Source organism: Pleurodeles waltl, chromosome 4_1 (genome assembly GCF_031143425.1).
Source record: "Pleurodeles waltl isolate 20211129_DDA chromosome 4_1, aPleWal1.hap1.20221129, whole genome shotgun sequence".
NCBI lineage: Eukaryota > Metazoa > Chordata > Amphibia > Caudata > Salamandridae > Pleurodeles > Pleurodeles waltl.
In genome coordinates this window covers 538,516,209-538,533,610 of record NC_090442.1, presented here as the reverse complement: position 1 = coordinate 538,533,610, position 17,402 = coordinate 538,516,209, and the positions used below count along the sequence as shown (strand labels likewise).

Genomic DNA, 17,402 nt, shown 5'->3' with positions numbered 1-17,402 from the left:
CTCTTTCTTTTGATATGTCTTCCCTCCTTCACATTTTCTTTACTTCTACCTGCCTTCTTGTCTTTCACGTAGTGCTTTATGTTTTGCTTTCGCCCTAACTTTGCTTTACACATTCTTTCGTTCTTGTCCCTTCTATACTTATTTACATATTTCTGTTATTGTTGTCACGTCTTTCCATTTTTCTTTTTCAATTCTTTTACCCTTCTCTTATTTAATATCACATTTCTTTCTTGTCTTTAACTCCGTTTGCAACTTACTTTCCCTCTTCACTTAATTTCTTTCTGATTTCCTTTGTAATGTTTCTTCCTTCTTCCTCTTCATCTTTGTTCCACTCTTACCCTTCTGTTACTTTCTTTTGTTAGCCATTTTTCTTTCATCTTTGTTTCCTTTTCCTTACCGGCACTCTGTTCCTCTTTCAGTCTTTTCCTTCTTTCTTCTGTTTCCTTCCTTCCTTCCTCTCTTCATTTATTCATTCCATTTCTCAACCTTCTTTCTGTATTTATTTCATCTTCCTTTCCATCTCTCTTCTTTCTGCAACCCATCTACCTGTCTATGCACCCAGCCATCACCCTTTTTTCTTTTGTTTATCCCTCAATCCCTCTATCCGTTGTTCTATCCACCCTTTTTCGACCTTTCCTTCCTTCCATCCATCAGCCTTCCCAACCTTTCTCCATCCATCCTCCCATCCATTTCACCTCCCTTTCCCTCTTTTTCTCCCTTTTACAATATCTTGTCCCATTTGTTTCCCAACCCAAAACTCCACTATACTATCCTCTTTCAGTGGCATTTGCGAGCTTCTATTTGGAGAAAGGGATCCACAATCAAAGGAAGGGAGCCATAAGCAACAATTTAAATGTTTTATGTTATCTAGAACTTCCCAGTCTGTATGTGTCCTCATTTTCTTGGTGTTTAATGAAGTCTGAGTAAAGCTAGATGCCTTAAGGGATGATTTGAAGGAATCCATGCAGAGAAATGTAATGGGCAAGTCACTACATTTCCATGTGATTTAGCAAGGTATTTTTTAATTATATAATTTAATAACCAAAAAGCTGAGTACTTTCACAATGACCGATTGAACTGTCCAAAGAATTAATGGAAAATAAATATGTGTAACATATGTTATGTGCTTTCTTTGTAGGAATGCTTTACAGAGGACAGAGACACTGCCACAATGACTACCACGTGGAGCACATATCTTAGATACGTCTCATCTCACAAGAACCTGGTTTTCATTCTCGTTTTATGTGTGGTCATATTTTTAGTTGAGGTAAACTAACTTTTTCTTAGTAAGCATGTGTGGGAACTGCTCGGGTACATAAATATTAGGGTCCTATAGGGCCATTGAGGAGCTGTTATAACAATACACCAGGAAGATTCTTTCTTACTTTGTTTATTACATGGATTAACTTCATTTGGTACAACATGACAAAATGTGTTATTTTTTTAAACTACAAAATGAGTTTTGAAAGCATCAAATTGAATAATTTGAAATATCAGCTGGTAAATTCTAGCTTATAATAACAGAAAAAATGTCATTTATGTTAGGCAGTTTAAACACACATGCACCATCATGTATATATACGTGACCAAGGCTGCTGTGTCAGTCGAAACGCATTGTGTGTAGATTAAACTGATCTTTTTTTGTTCCTGAAATCCGAGTGTGCGAGTATTATATCTATTTTCTCTTTGCTTAACTAATTACCGGCTTGCTCGTGCCGGTTCTCGCACCACCCCTTTGGGCTGATTGAGATCATACTTCAAGTATTTTTGCAGTCATATATATATATATATATATATATATATATATATATATATATATATAAAAAACACTGTTAAAGTGAAGTTATGGTTTCTTTTACTCTCAGCATGCTAAGATTTGTGTACAAAAAGACCACAGTCAAAATATAGTTATGCTTGGGAACGAAATTTTAAAAATGAAATACATTTCCCAGTTGTGGTTAACTTTATAATCTATAGCACTCGCACCACCCATTGAAACCATACCCTTACACCAAATACAGTGCTCATCATCACTGTCATTATCAATAACATGACTGAAGTCGCATACAAATGCTGATCACCACAAACGTTTAGTATCAGTGTAAATAAGGACGTTTCCTTACATTCTTTGTGAGTAAATTTAGCTTTTTACGGCATACTACAGACTTCAGTTGTAATCAGTATCTACAAGGCTATGTATTGCTAGTCAGAGTAAACGACGTTGGATTGTGGATGACATCACTGTTGACATTATAGCAGAATCTGACGGATTCCTGTTTCTACTTTGGACAATTTGTTATGTGCAAAAACGTAACATGTCGATATATAGTGTGTGGTGCAACCAAAGTGCGTTTTTGGCCTACTCTTTCGGTCATGCGCAGTTAATCAAAATTCACAAAGCCATTTATTCCAATGACTAATTCTGATTGATTAACTGCATATGCTCTCTATACAGGTTGGCGCCTCTCTGGTTGGACTCTGGCTCATTCGAATGTAAGTATTGTCACATTTTCTTTTTTTAAGTTTGATCATACTTATAAAGATTATGTAGGTACATTGCAGCACCAATCAAGAAAATAAGTAAATAATATTGGAATCATAGTTCAATATTTTAACCTGAAATACATGCATGTAACTGAATGACAATAGTAACGGGAAAGGCCTAAAGTATATATATATATATATATATATATATATATTTATTTAGCGTAATGAAAATAAAATTAAATAGAAACGTAAAATTACAGATATTATAAGCTAGTCATGTTGTATTACAATAAGTGAAATCAAAAAAGGAGTAGTTTAATCTATATCTTGTAGCTGCTGCAAGAACAATAATGAAATAATACACAAAAGGAGACAAGAAATAGACAAACATAAAGGGAGGCTCCAATAAAATATACATATAGATAAGAGTAAATATATGCACTTAGTTGGAAAATAGACAAAAAAATATTAGAAAGACAAAATAAGAAAGTGATTTTAGCGTGGTTTATAAACGTCATCATGTGACAGTAGAATGAGTATACATATGTATAGATGGCACAACATTTTAAAATTATTTTTGTCATATATAGTAAAGCTGTATGCTCTGTTGGGTCTTTAATGTGCATAAGTTCCATTTCACCAGACATGTCTTTTGGACATGAGGTAATTTGTTTCAATAGAATAGTAAGTAACAGATCAGTTATCCTATGTATGTACATTTGTTAAGGTTTCTGCTGGAGTTCCATGAGAACAAGAGAACCTGCAAAGTTATCAAGGAAGGCAAGAGCTAAAGTAGGTGATCAATCCTAAGCTTCATTAAAGACAAATATAAATGCATATAGGACAACATCGACTCCGAATATACATTCGGGATCCAAGACAATATAGTAAAAGCCATTTCAATGCCTTTCCTATGTCGTGCCAATCAAAAGTTCCAATTTAGGTATATTTTACCTATTTAAACACTACAGAATTTATACTTCAGCCAACAAAAAGCAGATGTTTCTTCTTGGATCCGAAATTGAATTATAATGCCCTAGCAGGTCATGGTCAATGTAATCAGGATCCTGTCCTATCTGATACAGCCCTGAGAAGCTGAGTTAGAAACGCAGCTCCTCTCTGTGCCTCTGCAAGTACCCACTGGCATGTGAACCCATGTCGCGTGCAATCTGTTCAGAGCCCTTTACCTCAACTGTATACAAAAGCTGAGCTTATGCTAGGGAGACACTGACAGCTGCAGCTGAAGTTCATTTTAAACAGAACCATGCAATGGGCGAGGCGGCAATAGGGAGGCTTATTCACACCAGAGGTCCACATACAGGAGATCCAAAAGCAAACATGAACGGGGAGAGGGTTATGTGTTAGAAACCACTTTCTCATAATAAACATGTGAATTGCCCAGAAAGAGTAATGTGGTGATTAGCTATGGTGCCCCACTGACATTATAGAGATAAGAACATCTCTGTCCTCACTGCCCAAGTTCTCATTAGCTCGCCCTGGTGAAAGCACCACCACTTTTGTCACAGAAAGTTTAGTGCTGGTGATATGTAAACATTCTGTGCAGTGTAAATATTGTGAACCACTGCATTTGTTCTTTAATTATGCCAGTTAGTTGTAGGTGATTTTAACAAACCTGGGCATACAAACCATGAAATCAGAAAAATACTGTCCAGTGTCTTATAACATGTTTTATTTACTCCTTAGGCACGCAAGCCAAAACAGTTCTACAGCAAATGGAAACATCAGCTCCAATGTGCCGGAGTCCTTGGCAGTCCTATTCACAAGCACAAGCTCCTACTACATATTTTACATCTATGTGGGTGTGGCAGACACCCTGCTTGCACTGGGAATCTTCCGAGGTCTGCCCCTTGTGCATTGCCTCATAACAGTTTCGAAAGTGCTGCACAAAAAAATGCTACATGCTGTTCTTCATGCCCCTATGTCCACTTTGAATACTTTAAAACCTGGTGAGTAACTATAATGATTGTCCCTTCCTCTGCCCCCCAGGCGGCTGGTATCTGCTGGGGAGATGCTACAGGAAGGTCAAGGAGTGGCATCCACATAAAGGGAGCAGATGTCAAAGACACTTGTTTACTTTCTCTTCTTGCTGCTGCCACTAAGCCCAAGGTATCAAAGGCAGTGTTAAGTGGTACCAGAGAGTAAGCTATGATAGCACCTGCTCCCCATGGCACTCATAATTGCTGTGCCTGGTATTTCTTTGGTTCGAGGTTTGATATTTTGCTGGTACCTAGTGTTATTCACTGATTCATGTGATGACATCGGCAAAAGGTTGTTAAAATATCAGATTTCGAGTGATTTAGTTTTATGTGAAACTGCCCTTTCCGTCAGGTTGTTTTTCACTACTGCATAAATATCAGGCCCTAACAGGTTGGAAGTAGCCCACAAGACAAACCAAGGTAGCAAACTATATGAAAGTGTTGGTACCATTGCCTGCTTCCAGTCACTGAGCACTGCACCAATATTAAACTGTGATGTACTCTGCCCTGGGCATTGTGAAGTGGTGATCCAGTTTTTAGGACTAGTGTTAAACCGGTTTCCTCACACACTGATCTTTAACACAGCTATCTACAAATTGCTGAACCTACCCAAAATGCAACATCTATCCTTTCTCGCCTTCCATGCCTTTTACCAACAAAGTCTCATGCCGCACAGGTAAATTTCTTTAGTAAAAAAGCTCATTAGTTTACAGAAATAGCTGTTTAATTAACAGAATACTGTCACCTATTATTTAAAATGTTTTCACTTTTCAAGCTGACAGGGAAAATTCACAAGTGCATTCATGAGTACAGGAGGTAGTCCACAGAAGTACTTGTGTATTCCTCTTACATGCCTCTGAATTGTCACTGAAAAGACCCACTGCCGATTAGTAAATGTTTGGATGTGTGGGGCTGACTCACAAACACGTAAGAGCACACAAAAGAGTTTTCTTTTGCATCCTCTTACATATTTTTGTGAACTGGTCCCAATGTTTGTAAGCATCCTCAGAATGTGGGGCTGATTCACAAAGACATCAGGAACAATTTAATATATTTGCCCATGACTAGCAGACATGCTTTTCATTGGAACAGGCCTCTTATCATAACACGCTCTCATAGTATGTATTACACACTTTGGTGCTAATCATACAGTCAAAGTATAATGAATGGCTGGATCATACAAGCTTTACATGTAACGGACTCATAGATGTGCTGTTCTCATGAATCACATGAAATCACACAACTGCCAACTTGAATGGGATTCCTTTTATCTTCCAAAATACGAGATTTCCCTATCCAGCATTCAAAACTGCAATACACTGATGTTCGTAGCATCTGTATTCATCTGTTGAGACATTACTGTACAGTTTAATCTGCTGTTTTATCACTCATACTACATTCTACCAGTGCCTATTTTAAGCCTTTGGTTTACGGTGCTCGCCAATGGCACTTAATTGTCAACATCGACACTTATGACAGTCTGCCACATGGCAGCACTGTTTGTCTAATTTAGAGATAAACCCAACAGTTGTTTATTAATTTAATATATATTAAAAATGACTAATACCAGCTGCACAAACCATTCATATAGCTTTGGGGGCATGGAATGATTTAAATTGTCACTATTGAAGAGTGTGATGGTTAGTAGTTGTGTTGGTTCTGTCACTGGTGGCACTGGCAGGGCAATAAGTGGTGCGAGCTGCAGCTCCTCCTGACGAGGGCCCTGGCACTTATATTTTTACCAACAAAGTGCTGCTTTCTCCACACTTATGTCCATATCTCCCTTCCCGCATTTTCTGTCTTCAAACATTTTGAATTTGCAAGCCATCCACTAGCCCTACAAACATCCTGACATTTCCTGAACTGTCTCTTGAGATTTATAGTTTGGGAAGATATTATAACAGATTTGGGGGGCACGAAAAGAAGTAAAGACCTTAAATAAGTCTCAGTTTCACTTCAAAGTTTTTGTATAACTTCTATCTTCTCCATTCAGAGTTACAAGTGACAGAAATACTCAAGGACCAAAACACTCCAGTCTCCACTGATCTTTGAACTTTGAATAAGCATCAGACAAGGCCATGAACTTGAGTCCAAAAGCCATTCTGTGATTAAGTAGCTTGTTTCAGTCCATTACTGAAGGCTGTTGTCTTCTGACAATAGCACCATTTTTGAACTTGATGAAACCACTTATGAAGGCTTAAACTAATGCCAGGTTGGCAGCTGGGGCTCCTCCGCAATGGCTTTGTTTGGCTTAAGATACTAAAACACTGTTAATCCTTTAAAATAAGTGGTAGTAGGCTACTACATTTGGTTCACTGATAAATAACTCTGTGGAGGACTGAAATAATTTAACCTCTTCATATTCTTTCTACCTGTTATTGAGCACATGGGAGTTTAGGTAGAGTAAGAAAAACATTTACTATATGTGATACTTACCCCTGGAATGGGAGGAGTTTTTTTGTTTTGCTTGTCACTTGCTGTAGGCAGTCAGACACCTAATGCTTTTACTATTTTGGACTTTCATGTTTATATGGTGTTTTTTTATGTAAGGGTGGCAGGTGATTTACCCTTATGTTTTTCTTTCTAATTGGCCATCCTGTTGCTGGAATTTAAGTAGGTAATAATTGATCATCCAAGACCTCAGAATGTAACATTTCCTAATAAACATGAAGGAAAGTTTCAATTGTATTAAGGACACAGAGGCGAGGATTATACATTGCTTTCTTTCTTTTTTCATTCCAGCAGCTTCAACTTAACAATGACAAAACTACCTTTCCCGTGAGTCTTAGTGAAAGAACTACAACTTTAACATCCAATGAATGAAGCACAGTCCACTATCATCAGGGTCACTCCCCATGTAACATCCTCTTTCCTGAATGCAACAAGAGATTGTGACTTCCTCCTTTCTCATTCCTTTTTGGAGCCTTCTGTACCTTTTAAGTAAGGAGAAAGAGAGCCTGGTAAGTATCTCTCATTGTTGATATTCAAACAAAGCAACGTTTACTAAAGCAACAATACTATAGATAAACCTCATCATAAAAGAACGAGGTTATGTAAATTACTTGACCTCGTCACAAGCATTCTTCTACTGCATGACATGACAGCTTAGAGAAGAAAAAAAGAACAAAACAGCAAATTGGATGGAAGCTATAAATTACTTAGACCTTACAGGGAACTTCTCCCTTTCGACAATTTCACATTCCAATCACAATCGGACAGAGAAAAAGTCTTCTAAAGCCTTGGGTGGGAATAATCCTCGCCTCTGTGTCCGTAATAGAATTCAAACTTTTCTTCATTTTTATTCGGAAATGTTACATTCTATGTCACGACCGGAGGCGATGATTATGCCTGTTCAAAGCTTATCCACCATCAAAGAGGCCCTATCTAGCACTGGTTTGAAGTAAAACCGTTTGAACATTTAATCTGAGGACCAAACCGCTGCATTAATTATGTCCTTTAGCTAAGCCCCCAAATGAAAAGCCTTAGAGGCCAGCGCTCCTTTCACTGAGTGAGCACCTAACAGTGCAACATCAATTCCCGCTTCTTGCATTGCCCAGCGGATCCATCTGGCAATGGTGGGAGATGAGACTGCATTATAGGGCTTTCTTAAGAAAATTGAAGCTGCCTTTCTCCCGGAGGTCGGAACTCCTCCGTCATTTCCTCGTATGCTTTAAGGCAATGAATCACACACAATTTTGGGGATCTGTGAAAAGCAGGGTATGAAACCACTTTTGGAATTTGGTTTAGTTCACCCGGAAATATGAAATGTTACTACATCCGGGGTGAATAACCGTCCTGGAAGGTCCAAAGCTCTCACGTCCAACACTCGATAACATGACACTAAACATAAGATCATTGCTAATGTTGCAGACAGTTCTTTACATGACAAAAATTTGTTTTGTTGCCAGGCCAGAAAGAGATTCAGGACTAAATTGACAAGTGTATTCCTCTCATTAACTTGCACACCAGGGGATGTTCCCCTACCGGAGCAGCCTCCAGAGGAAAATGACCAGCTGAAATAGTAGACGTGTAAGAGTTTCTGGTCTGTAGGCCAAACCCTGGGAACCTAAGATCGGCAGAAAATTCAAGATGGAGACCATTTCACACTCCATGGGTTCGTGGTTTTTTTTAACACACCGACATACCCACCGAAACCATGCTGATTTGTAACATTTATTGGTTCAGTCTGCCCATGCAGCTACCAATATTCTCTCAGCCTCAGTCAATAATCCTTGGACTCTCCAGCGTTGCCTGAAATCAGCCAGGCCATGAGTGGCATCCAATCCAGTAGTACCAAAGGGTGATAATTTCCCAGGGGATCGTTCAGGAGATCCAGAGTACGGGGTAGAAGGATTGGAGAATCCCAAGAAAGTTCCAGAAGAACTGGAAACCAAACTTGTGACCTCCAACAAGGAGTGATCAGAACTATGCTGGCCTTCTGTCGATGGACATGCACCGATAGTCTCATGATCATTGTGAAGGGGGGAATGCATATCCCTGTTCCTTCGACCAATCCTGCAGAAATGATTCTGTCGCTATTGCCAGACGGGCGGGCCTTCCACTGAAATAGCAGGGAAGTTGGTGATCCAGCCTGGATGCAAATAGGTGTCTTGAGAAAGGACACAATATCGCATCCAGCTAACTGAATCTCAACAGGTTTAGACACCCTAAGGCTTGTGTCTGACCACTGTCTGGAGTACCAATCTGCTACTAAATTGGAAGCACAGGGCAAATATTCCGCTGTAACAGAGATGTTCTTGATCAGACAGAGCTCCCAGAGATCTCTGGCCAAGTCTGTCAACATCTTCAACTTTGCGCCCCCTAATTTGTTAATATATCTGACCACCAAGCAATTGTCCATCTTCAGAAGGACAGTGCAATGGATCCAGTCCTTCGTCCAACATTTTATCATGAAGGACCCTGCCATGAGCTCCAGGCAGTTGATGTGTAGTTTCTACTCCTCTGCAGACCACTTTCTGCTTGTACAGGAATCTTTGCAGCGCACCCCCCATCCAGACTTGCTGGCATCTGATTTGATCACCAGGTCGGGATTAGAACCGAAGATGGCTCTGCTATTCCTGGCCTCCATGTGTGTCAACCACCACCTCATCTCGTCTACCACCTTGTCTGTGGGGTGGGACCTTCTCCGAGTTTTTCAGCCCCCTGCGTAAGCTTGAGGCCTTTAGATTTTGCAAGGCCCTGCAATGGAGAGGGCCTGGAAAGATCGACTGAATGGATGAGGATAGCAATCCTACCACCCTGGCTATCTGCCGTAGAGAGGTTGAAGTCATTGAGTCTTCCTGAACTCCCTGTAAATCTACACCATCTTGCGCATAGGAAGACTCAGGCATTTCTCGACTGAATCTATCACAAAGCCCAGGACGGTAGTCTGTCGGGTGGGGGTGAGCAGAGATTTGCGTTTGTTGACAATATAACCTAAACTCTCCAAAAGACTGACGGTCACCTGAAGTTGGTCTGATAGATGACGCGTACATAGGTCCACTATGAGAATGCTGTCTAAGTACACCATAAGCTGAAAACCAGGAGATTGAATATGTTCTATGACTGGTTTGAAGAGCTTGGTGAAACACCAGGGAGCGGAGGGCAGCCCAAATGGCAACTCGCACACTATCTAAACTGCAGAAATCTGCGGTGTGGGGGAAAAATTGGGACCGTTAGGTAGGCATCTTAAAGGTCCAGCTGGACCATTCAATCGTTGGGTCTCAAAAGGTCACGTAAGAGATGCAAACTCTCCATCTTGAAATGGCGATAAACTAGCCGACTGTTGAATGCTCTGAGATTGATTACCGGGCACTGGCCACTATGCCGTTTCTCCACTAGAAAGAGATTGCTCAAAAAGCCTCGGGGTGAATTTGTGTCCTGGATATAACATTCTTTTCCAGTAGATCCGCAACCTCCTGGTCTATTAAGGCAGCCTGATCTTCTGCAAAATTCAGCATGCATGTGGTAACAAGCTGTACCAGGGTACTGTAAAAGTCTACGCGAAACAATTGGATGGTTTGCAAAACCCACACATCTGACATGATCCCTTCCCAGCTGTGTTTGAACAATGCGAGTCTGCCGCCCACTGTTGGTTGGGAAGAATCGCAAATTCTTACCTGTTTGGGTTTGCAACTGCACTCTGGAAGGGCCTCTGGATTTATGTCTCCTGTAGGGTCTTTGTGAGTTGAAGAATTCTCCCTGGCAGGACTGGCCTTGTGGATGTTTGAAGCCTTTGGGAGGGCTTTGGGCCTAGAAGCGGCCAGTTGATCGCTCGCTGCACGGCCAGCCCCAATGAAAATTTTAGGATAAAAAATCTTTTTGATAGATGTTTGCGCCTGGTCCAGCGAAGTGAAAGTAGCAACAAACCTGCCTAGCCCCTTGATGAAAGGCTCCCCAAAAAGGCCTCCCTGTGCCACTAGTCCTGCCTCCGTAGACACCAGGTCTCTGATCTTTGGATCGACCTTAAGGAAGAAGGAGCGCCGTCGTTCGATCGAGAGGGCACAGTGGCATTGTCTAGAAATATGACTTGATGTTGGGCCCAACCTGAGAAAGTCTCCGAAGACATAGGCATGCCTGTGGCACTAGCCTCCTCAGCTAGGTCTAGGAGTTTTGTCTGCGGACTGCTCACATCTAGGAGTTTGTCTTGGCACGAACGCCAAGACCTATTGATCCTTTTCCTGGGATCTTTGATGTATTTCTGCAGGAAGGTGGTCATGCGGGGGCCAAACTCAGGAGTGAGTGCCACCTTCCCAGGGTGGATGGACATTTAGCTTTGAGACATGCCCTGACCTCCTTATCTATAGGTTTGCGAAGGTGGCTAGCCACATACTGAGCCACCTTGTCCATAGAGGATCACTCGTAGAAACGCAGATGGATTAAGTTCCCCAGTTCCTGCATGTCAGTTGTGGATTCTTGTGATTCGGGGGCTTTCAGTATAGGAGAGGGGCACCAAGGGCAGGATGGACCCACTTCGTCTGGCGTATCTCCATCGTCCTGGTCCGATAGCAGAGGTACTTCTAAGTGACCCTGATGATTGTCCTCCACTGAAGGTTCTGGCCTAATAAAAGCTTTTTTGAGGGACTCGAACACTCTCAGGTCCAGAGGCTTATTGCCTTTACTTTTTTTGCGATAGACATCGCAAGAGAGGTACCCATGGCTTGGAGGTAGTATCCATTATATCACCCAGAGGTATAGGGCAGGCATAAGCAAGCTCAATAAGGCAGCGTTGCAAGGGCTCTATTGCCTCTGCTACTGCCTGGTGTATGAAGGTGTTGACCGCCTGACAAAATTCATAGTCAGTGGGGAGCACATGTAGGGACTCCTCCTCTGTATATTCATCCGCCATTCTGGCTAATAGAGGCAAAATATTGGCTCTGACCTGGCTGGTTACAGAGATTAGGTAGACTAGAGGGGCAGGAAAGAACTCACTGAGGTGCCCAAGGCAGATTTTGGAGCTAGGCCAAATAGCAGGTTTTTTGAGGCACTGTGACGCGGTCTGCGAGAAGGCTATGGTGAGCCCGCTAAAGGGGAGAAAACAACAGCAAAATCACAATCGTAGAGAGGAGAGAAGAAATGTCTACTTAGCTGCTTGGAAGCAGGAAAGAACAAGGACGTTATGGGGGAAGCGACCCGGATGATAGTGGACTGTGCTTCGTTCACTGGATGTTAAAGTTGTAGTTCTTTCTCTGAGACTTATGGGAAAGGTAGTTTTGTCATTGTTAAGTTGAAGCTACTGGAACGAAATAAATAAAGAAAGCAAGGCATAATCCTCACCTCCGGTTCTGACATAGAATTCTGCTTGTATTCACCTCAGGTTGGACCCTTCATAGGGGTTTGCAATTGCTGCAGTTGATGGACGGGGTGACATTAGTGTTGCATTTGTTCCACTATTTATGTTTTCTGTTGTATTGCTCTTATTTTTATGCTATTTATTGTTTGGGATTTTATTGGTCTTTTTTGCTCTTTTAGGATTCTATAGCTAAAGTTTTTATTGTTAAACAGCTTCAATGTTGTTTTGAAATCTAATGTCTTCATTGCGCATGTTGTATCTTTAATTTTTATTTTCAGGTGTTTCAAATGGTCTTTGTTGATATCTTTATTCTTTAATATTGGCTATTAATCTTTAGAGTCTTGCAAACTGTTTTTGTTCCTGTATTCTTAATTTTTAAATATGTTTTATATGTTTAAATATTTTGAGGTGTTTGTTTTAACTCTCCAATTCTAGATGTTTTCAGGCTGTTTGGCAGTGAGTTTCATGATGGTGATTGGTTATTGTGTAATGTTGGTTAGCTGATGGTGCATTATGTTGTCATGACATGTTGGGGGAATTTTCTTACTCTTCACAACACTAGGTATCCTGCTTTTTTTTTCCGAAGCCCATTGTAAAAGTTTATTAAGATGACCTTAGTTTTCTAGCCCAAAATCACTGTCCTCATAATCACCCACAAGCTTCTGTTGGGTGGTTGTATTACATTGTAACCTGTGCCTGTAGAATCTCTGGGTGGTTCTGGATGCAGTAGTCTTCTATTGCTCAAAGGTTTGTCCAGGCCATCATCACCAAAAACAGATGACTTCACAGCACTCTACCCACAGCAGAATTACATTGTACATTCTGATGAATGCAATGGTGCATCTCAGTTAAAACTATGATATGAAAGTCTAACTAGGCAGTGAAGTACATCTTAATAAGGATGTTTAGATGACACTGAATCAGTGCCATTCCTCCAGACCATCATTATTGAACCAAATATTTTAACTAGTCCTTCGAGTAATGGGTAATTAGTACAGAAGATACTTAGACCATCTGAAAATTGCAATTGCATACCATATGATACAAATATTTACAACATTTGTGAATGTATAATGGTTGCCTGATTTCGATTCACCTGGTCTTCATGCCTATAATGTAGGGTTCCATTTAATGCTAATGACTAGGACCGGATTTCATTCCCTTAGAAATTTGCCTTAGACATTTGTGTATTGTAGACAACTTTATTTGGGTCTTATAACATGGAGATAAAGGAGCAATTAAGGTTTAAGAGCAAAGACAGATATCAAAACTACGCAGAGGCTGCAATATTCCTAGGAAGCATGCAGACAACATTGGCCTGGTGGCCTTTAGCTATAGTCTGTATCTTTGTTTTTGTTTGCAATGGTCATAATTTTTTATGCTATCATGTACCCAGACACAAAGTAATAACATTTTAATTTGAAATTCGTTTAAAAATGTAATTTTCTCATAAATGTTATCTACCTTTTAAGAACGTTTGAGAAAAACAGATGTGAAATAACACTAAAACATGTCATCATCATAAATAGTTTATTTGGAAGTAAACATGAATTTCCATCACACAGATATCAATTCAACATAAAGATATACACTGAGGACACTAAAAACGAGAACAGTTGAAAATATTACTTTTACCATGTACTTCATGTGATCCTTGCTCAAGTAATTTTTACTAACTCCACTTCTCATCGTACAAATACAAATGTTATCAGAAATAGAGAAGCAATATTTGAATGCAGTCATTGGGTCGAACCTAACTTCTATCCAGCTACCATCACAGCTCTACTATAATCAAAGGATAATTCATCTTCTCCAAAGGAGTCTGAACCTCATGTAAACCTCAGCTATTGTCTTTGCTCTACATAGTGTTAGTACTGAACTGTAAAAGTACAGAAGGGCTACCATCTTTTTAATTTGAGAGGACGAGAACTATTTCAGACAGAAATGGATGCCTTAGTAGTCACATCATCTACCATTCCAATTTTATATTATTGATACAAAATAATGTCTTTGGTTAGTCTATACATCCTGCGATAATAATTAAACCATGCAAGTGTGCTTCATAATGGAACTGGCATTACCTTTCGTAAATGACCAGATAACATCTAAATGACAGCGGGAAACATGAAACAGACTATTCATTTAAACGATGTTATCACAGGTCAAAAATCATAATGTCTTGTGACTGTGACTCCGATAGTTTATTAACATCTTGATTATTTCCACAACATGTAAAGGTTGATTTTTACTATAATTGTCATACTACATATTTAATTTCCAAGACAGGGCAAGAGTACTTTCATGCTTGCTCAGTTTAACTGCAGAATCTGGTGTATTCTCCCAGTTACAGGAAAGTCACATCCCCTTTTCGCATATGGCTTTTAAAAGATGAATACCTCACAAACACACAGCTTTCCAATGTAAGCAATTACCAAGGGCTTGGCCTATTGGATGAATATCAAACTCGGGCCTTTAGGCATGTGTTTGACAATTGGTGATTCCTTAATTCACTATTTTGGCATTTAAGCCCTCATTATGACATTGACGGTATTGACCACCTACCGCCGTGGCGACGGACACCAAAAAACTGTTGCCTCGGCTACCTACTGTCTGCCATATTATGACTGTAGCCGGAATTCTGCCAGAAGGATGGCGGAATTCCGTTGCGGTCATGGCGGCGGACGGCAGTAAGGTGACTCTGCTGCCAGCAGCAGCCCCACACAAGTAGACCGCCGCAGACCGTATCATGACCCATGGTACAGCCTAGCGGTGTTCTGCTGGCGGACGCTGCTGCTGGCATCAGTGCCCCATCACGTCTCCTGCCAGAGGACCCACTCACAAAAGGTAAGTCGGGGGCTCCGACAGGGGACGGGGGTGGGAGGTGTTGTGTGTGTGGGGTTGTGTGGGTGTATGTTTGCATGTGCGTGCATGCAGGGTGTGTGCTGTGTGGAATGCGTGTGTGCATGCATGGGTGTGATTGTGCATGTATATTGTGTTGTGTTTATGCATGCTTGAATGTATTTATGTCTGTGTGTCTGGATGTGTGTGTGAATGGATATATGAATGTGTGGATGAATGTGGGTATGAGCATGTGTATGCATGTGTATGATGGTGCGTGAATGTGCGTGTATGTCGTGGGGGGTCTGGAGTGGGAGGGGGAGGGTGGGGAAGGACTCTGTGGAGGGGGAGGGGGCGGGAGAGACCCCTATCAGTGACAGGGAAGGGGTTCCCTGTCACTGATAGTACCTACCATCATGGTTTTCGTGGTGGTAAGGAAGCCACGAAAACCATGGTGGTAGGTGGGGTCATAATCCCGCGGGTGGGACAGTGATGGCCGCCTGGCTGGAGACTGAAGTCTCCAGCCCGGTGGCTGTTACTGACCTGGGGGACGGAGTGGTACATTGGTAGTCCAAACCGCCAATGTCATATTTTTAGAAAGAGTACCGCCAGCCTGTTGGCAGTACTCTTCTCCAAAATACTGCCATCCGCCAGGGTCAAAATGAGGGCCTTAATGTTTTTTATTATTGTTTATATTTTTTTGCATTTTCAAATGGTTTTCTTTTTTATTTGGGGTAGGTTGTATTACTACTGCATTGTAAACAAAAGATGTTGTGGGAAAGCAGTGTTGAATCGTATCACTTTGAACTAATATGAATGTTAAATTGGTACCTCCTTATTCTGCTTTAATTTAAAAAATATTGTTTACCTTTATGCAGGTCACTCAGCTAAAACACTCTTTGCATGTCCAATAAATAGAATTACAAATAAGGTGATGCTGACACCGTGCTTCAGTTTGTTGTATATAGTTAACTACTGCTATGTGAAAAGAAAATCGAAGCTTCCATATTTGAACCCATAGTAAAACATGTGTGAAAAAGATTTGTTTTTCCTGATGTACAGAACTCTTTTTATGTATTTTTTTAATTGTACATTTATTTTCTTGATAAAAATTCTAATATTATTTTCCATTCAACTTACAGGTCGGATTCTTAACCGATTCTCTAAAGATACAGCCATCATGGATGATCTACTACCGCTTACTATATTTGACTTCATACAGGTGTGTGCGTTAATAGTTCTCTCATGGGTTGTCACCCAGCGATGGATGCTTCTTAAATTAAATGGAAGTGTTGAACATGATTTAGGCAATTTCAGAGATCAGGCAAGTCAGTGGTCACGTGGAATTAAAATAATCCGTGTTTGGTCTACACAATGCAACAGGTAAAGACAAGAGTTGAGATTTGGCTGTTAGAATGATTCACACTTAGTCAAAACATCGTACTTTCCTTGGTTGGGTTGGGGTGAGTTATGGCTTCTCTATGAAAAAGTGAATAAGTAGCAGTGAAAGCGTTTCAATATATCTTTATACAGTTAAAATATGAATAATACTTTCAAGTACCATGGAAAGAGGTGCAAATCGGTTCAATTCTAAAATTAAATCACCCTTTCAAAGAATGACTTGCTGTAAGGCTGCCAAAGACTATTTACATGGAACATGATGAAAACCAAGAAGCAAAGCTGTTTCAGATCTAGTATTTATGTTTTTTGCCAGTGCGGCATCAAAAGTCTAGCAATGAACAGCCAGTGCTATGAAGTACGTATTTGGCCATTCCAGTATAAACAGATGTTCCTTAGTCCAGTAGGGAAGGAAGAAAGAGAAGCATACATATACATATTTTCTAATACTCAAATTGGAGAGTAGAATGATCCTAAAAAGGAGATTCCAGAAAGGTGTGGCTCTAAACACACTGTCAACTTCACTGTGTTTAAAGTACATGGCATTTGGAAAAAATGCCAACACGCCAGACATATCCTGTATCTTTTAGAGCTCTAAATTGGGAGCTCTTAAAAATGCAGCCATATTCAATGTTTTGTTGCTGGTATTTTGTGATGGGATGACATCCACCAGAGACAGAAATTGCATATTTACAAAGTTCAGATCACGTCAGCTCTAAAATAAATAAAATATATTTTCATTACCAATAATGATGCAAATGTTTATAACGTTGTGTAGAAGTAGACTGATACTTTTTTCTTAAGACAGAAAAGAATTAAAATGACCTAAATATTGAACAAGAAACAGAAGAAAGTTTGCCTTCATAATGCCACCCTAGATATCAATGTTG

General features: G+C 40.4%; 1 protein-coding gene across 1 annotated transcript in view; it reads left to right on the top strand.

The window, feature by feature from the left end:
- Positions 1 to 17,402, top strand: part of CFTR (CF transmembrane conductance regulator) — a 1,002,572-nt gene that overhangs the window by 739,606 nt on the left and 245,564 nt on the right. The window contains exons 15-18 of the mRNA XM_069228908.1: positions 1,139 to 1,267; positions 2,456 to 2,493; positions 4,192 to 4,454; positions 16,257 to 16,336. Coding sequence (XP_069085009.1) covers positions 1,139 to 1,267; positions 2,456 to 2,493; positions 4,192 to 4,454; positions 16,257 to 16,336 — 510 coding nt within the window. The remainder of the gene's footprint in view (positions 1 to 1,138; positions 1,268 to 2,455; positions 2,494 to 4,191; positions 4,455 to 16,256; positions 16,337 to 17,402) is intronic.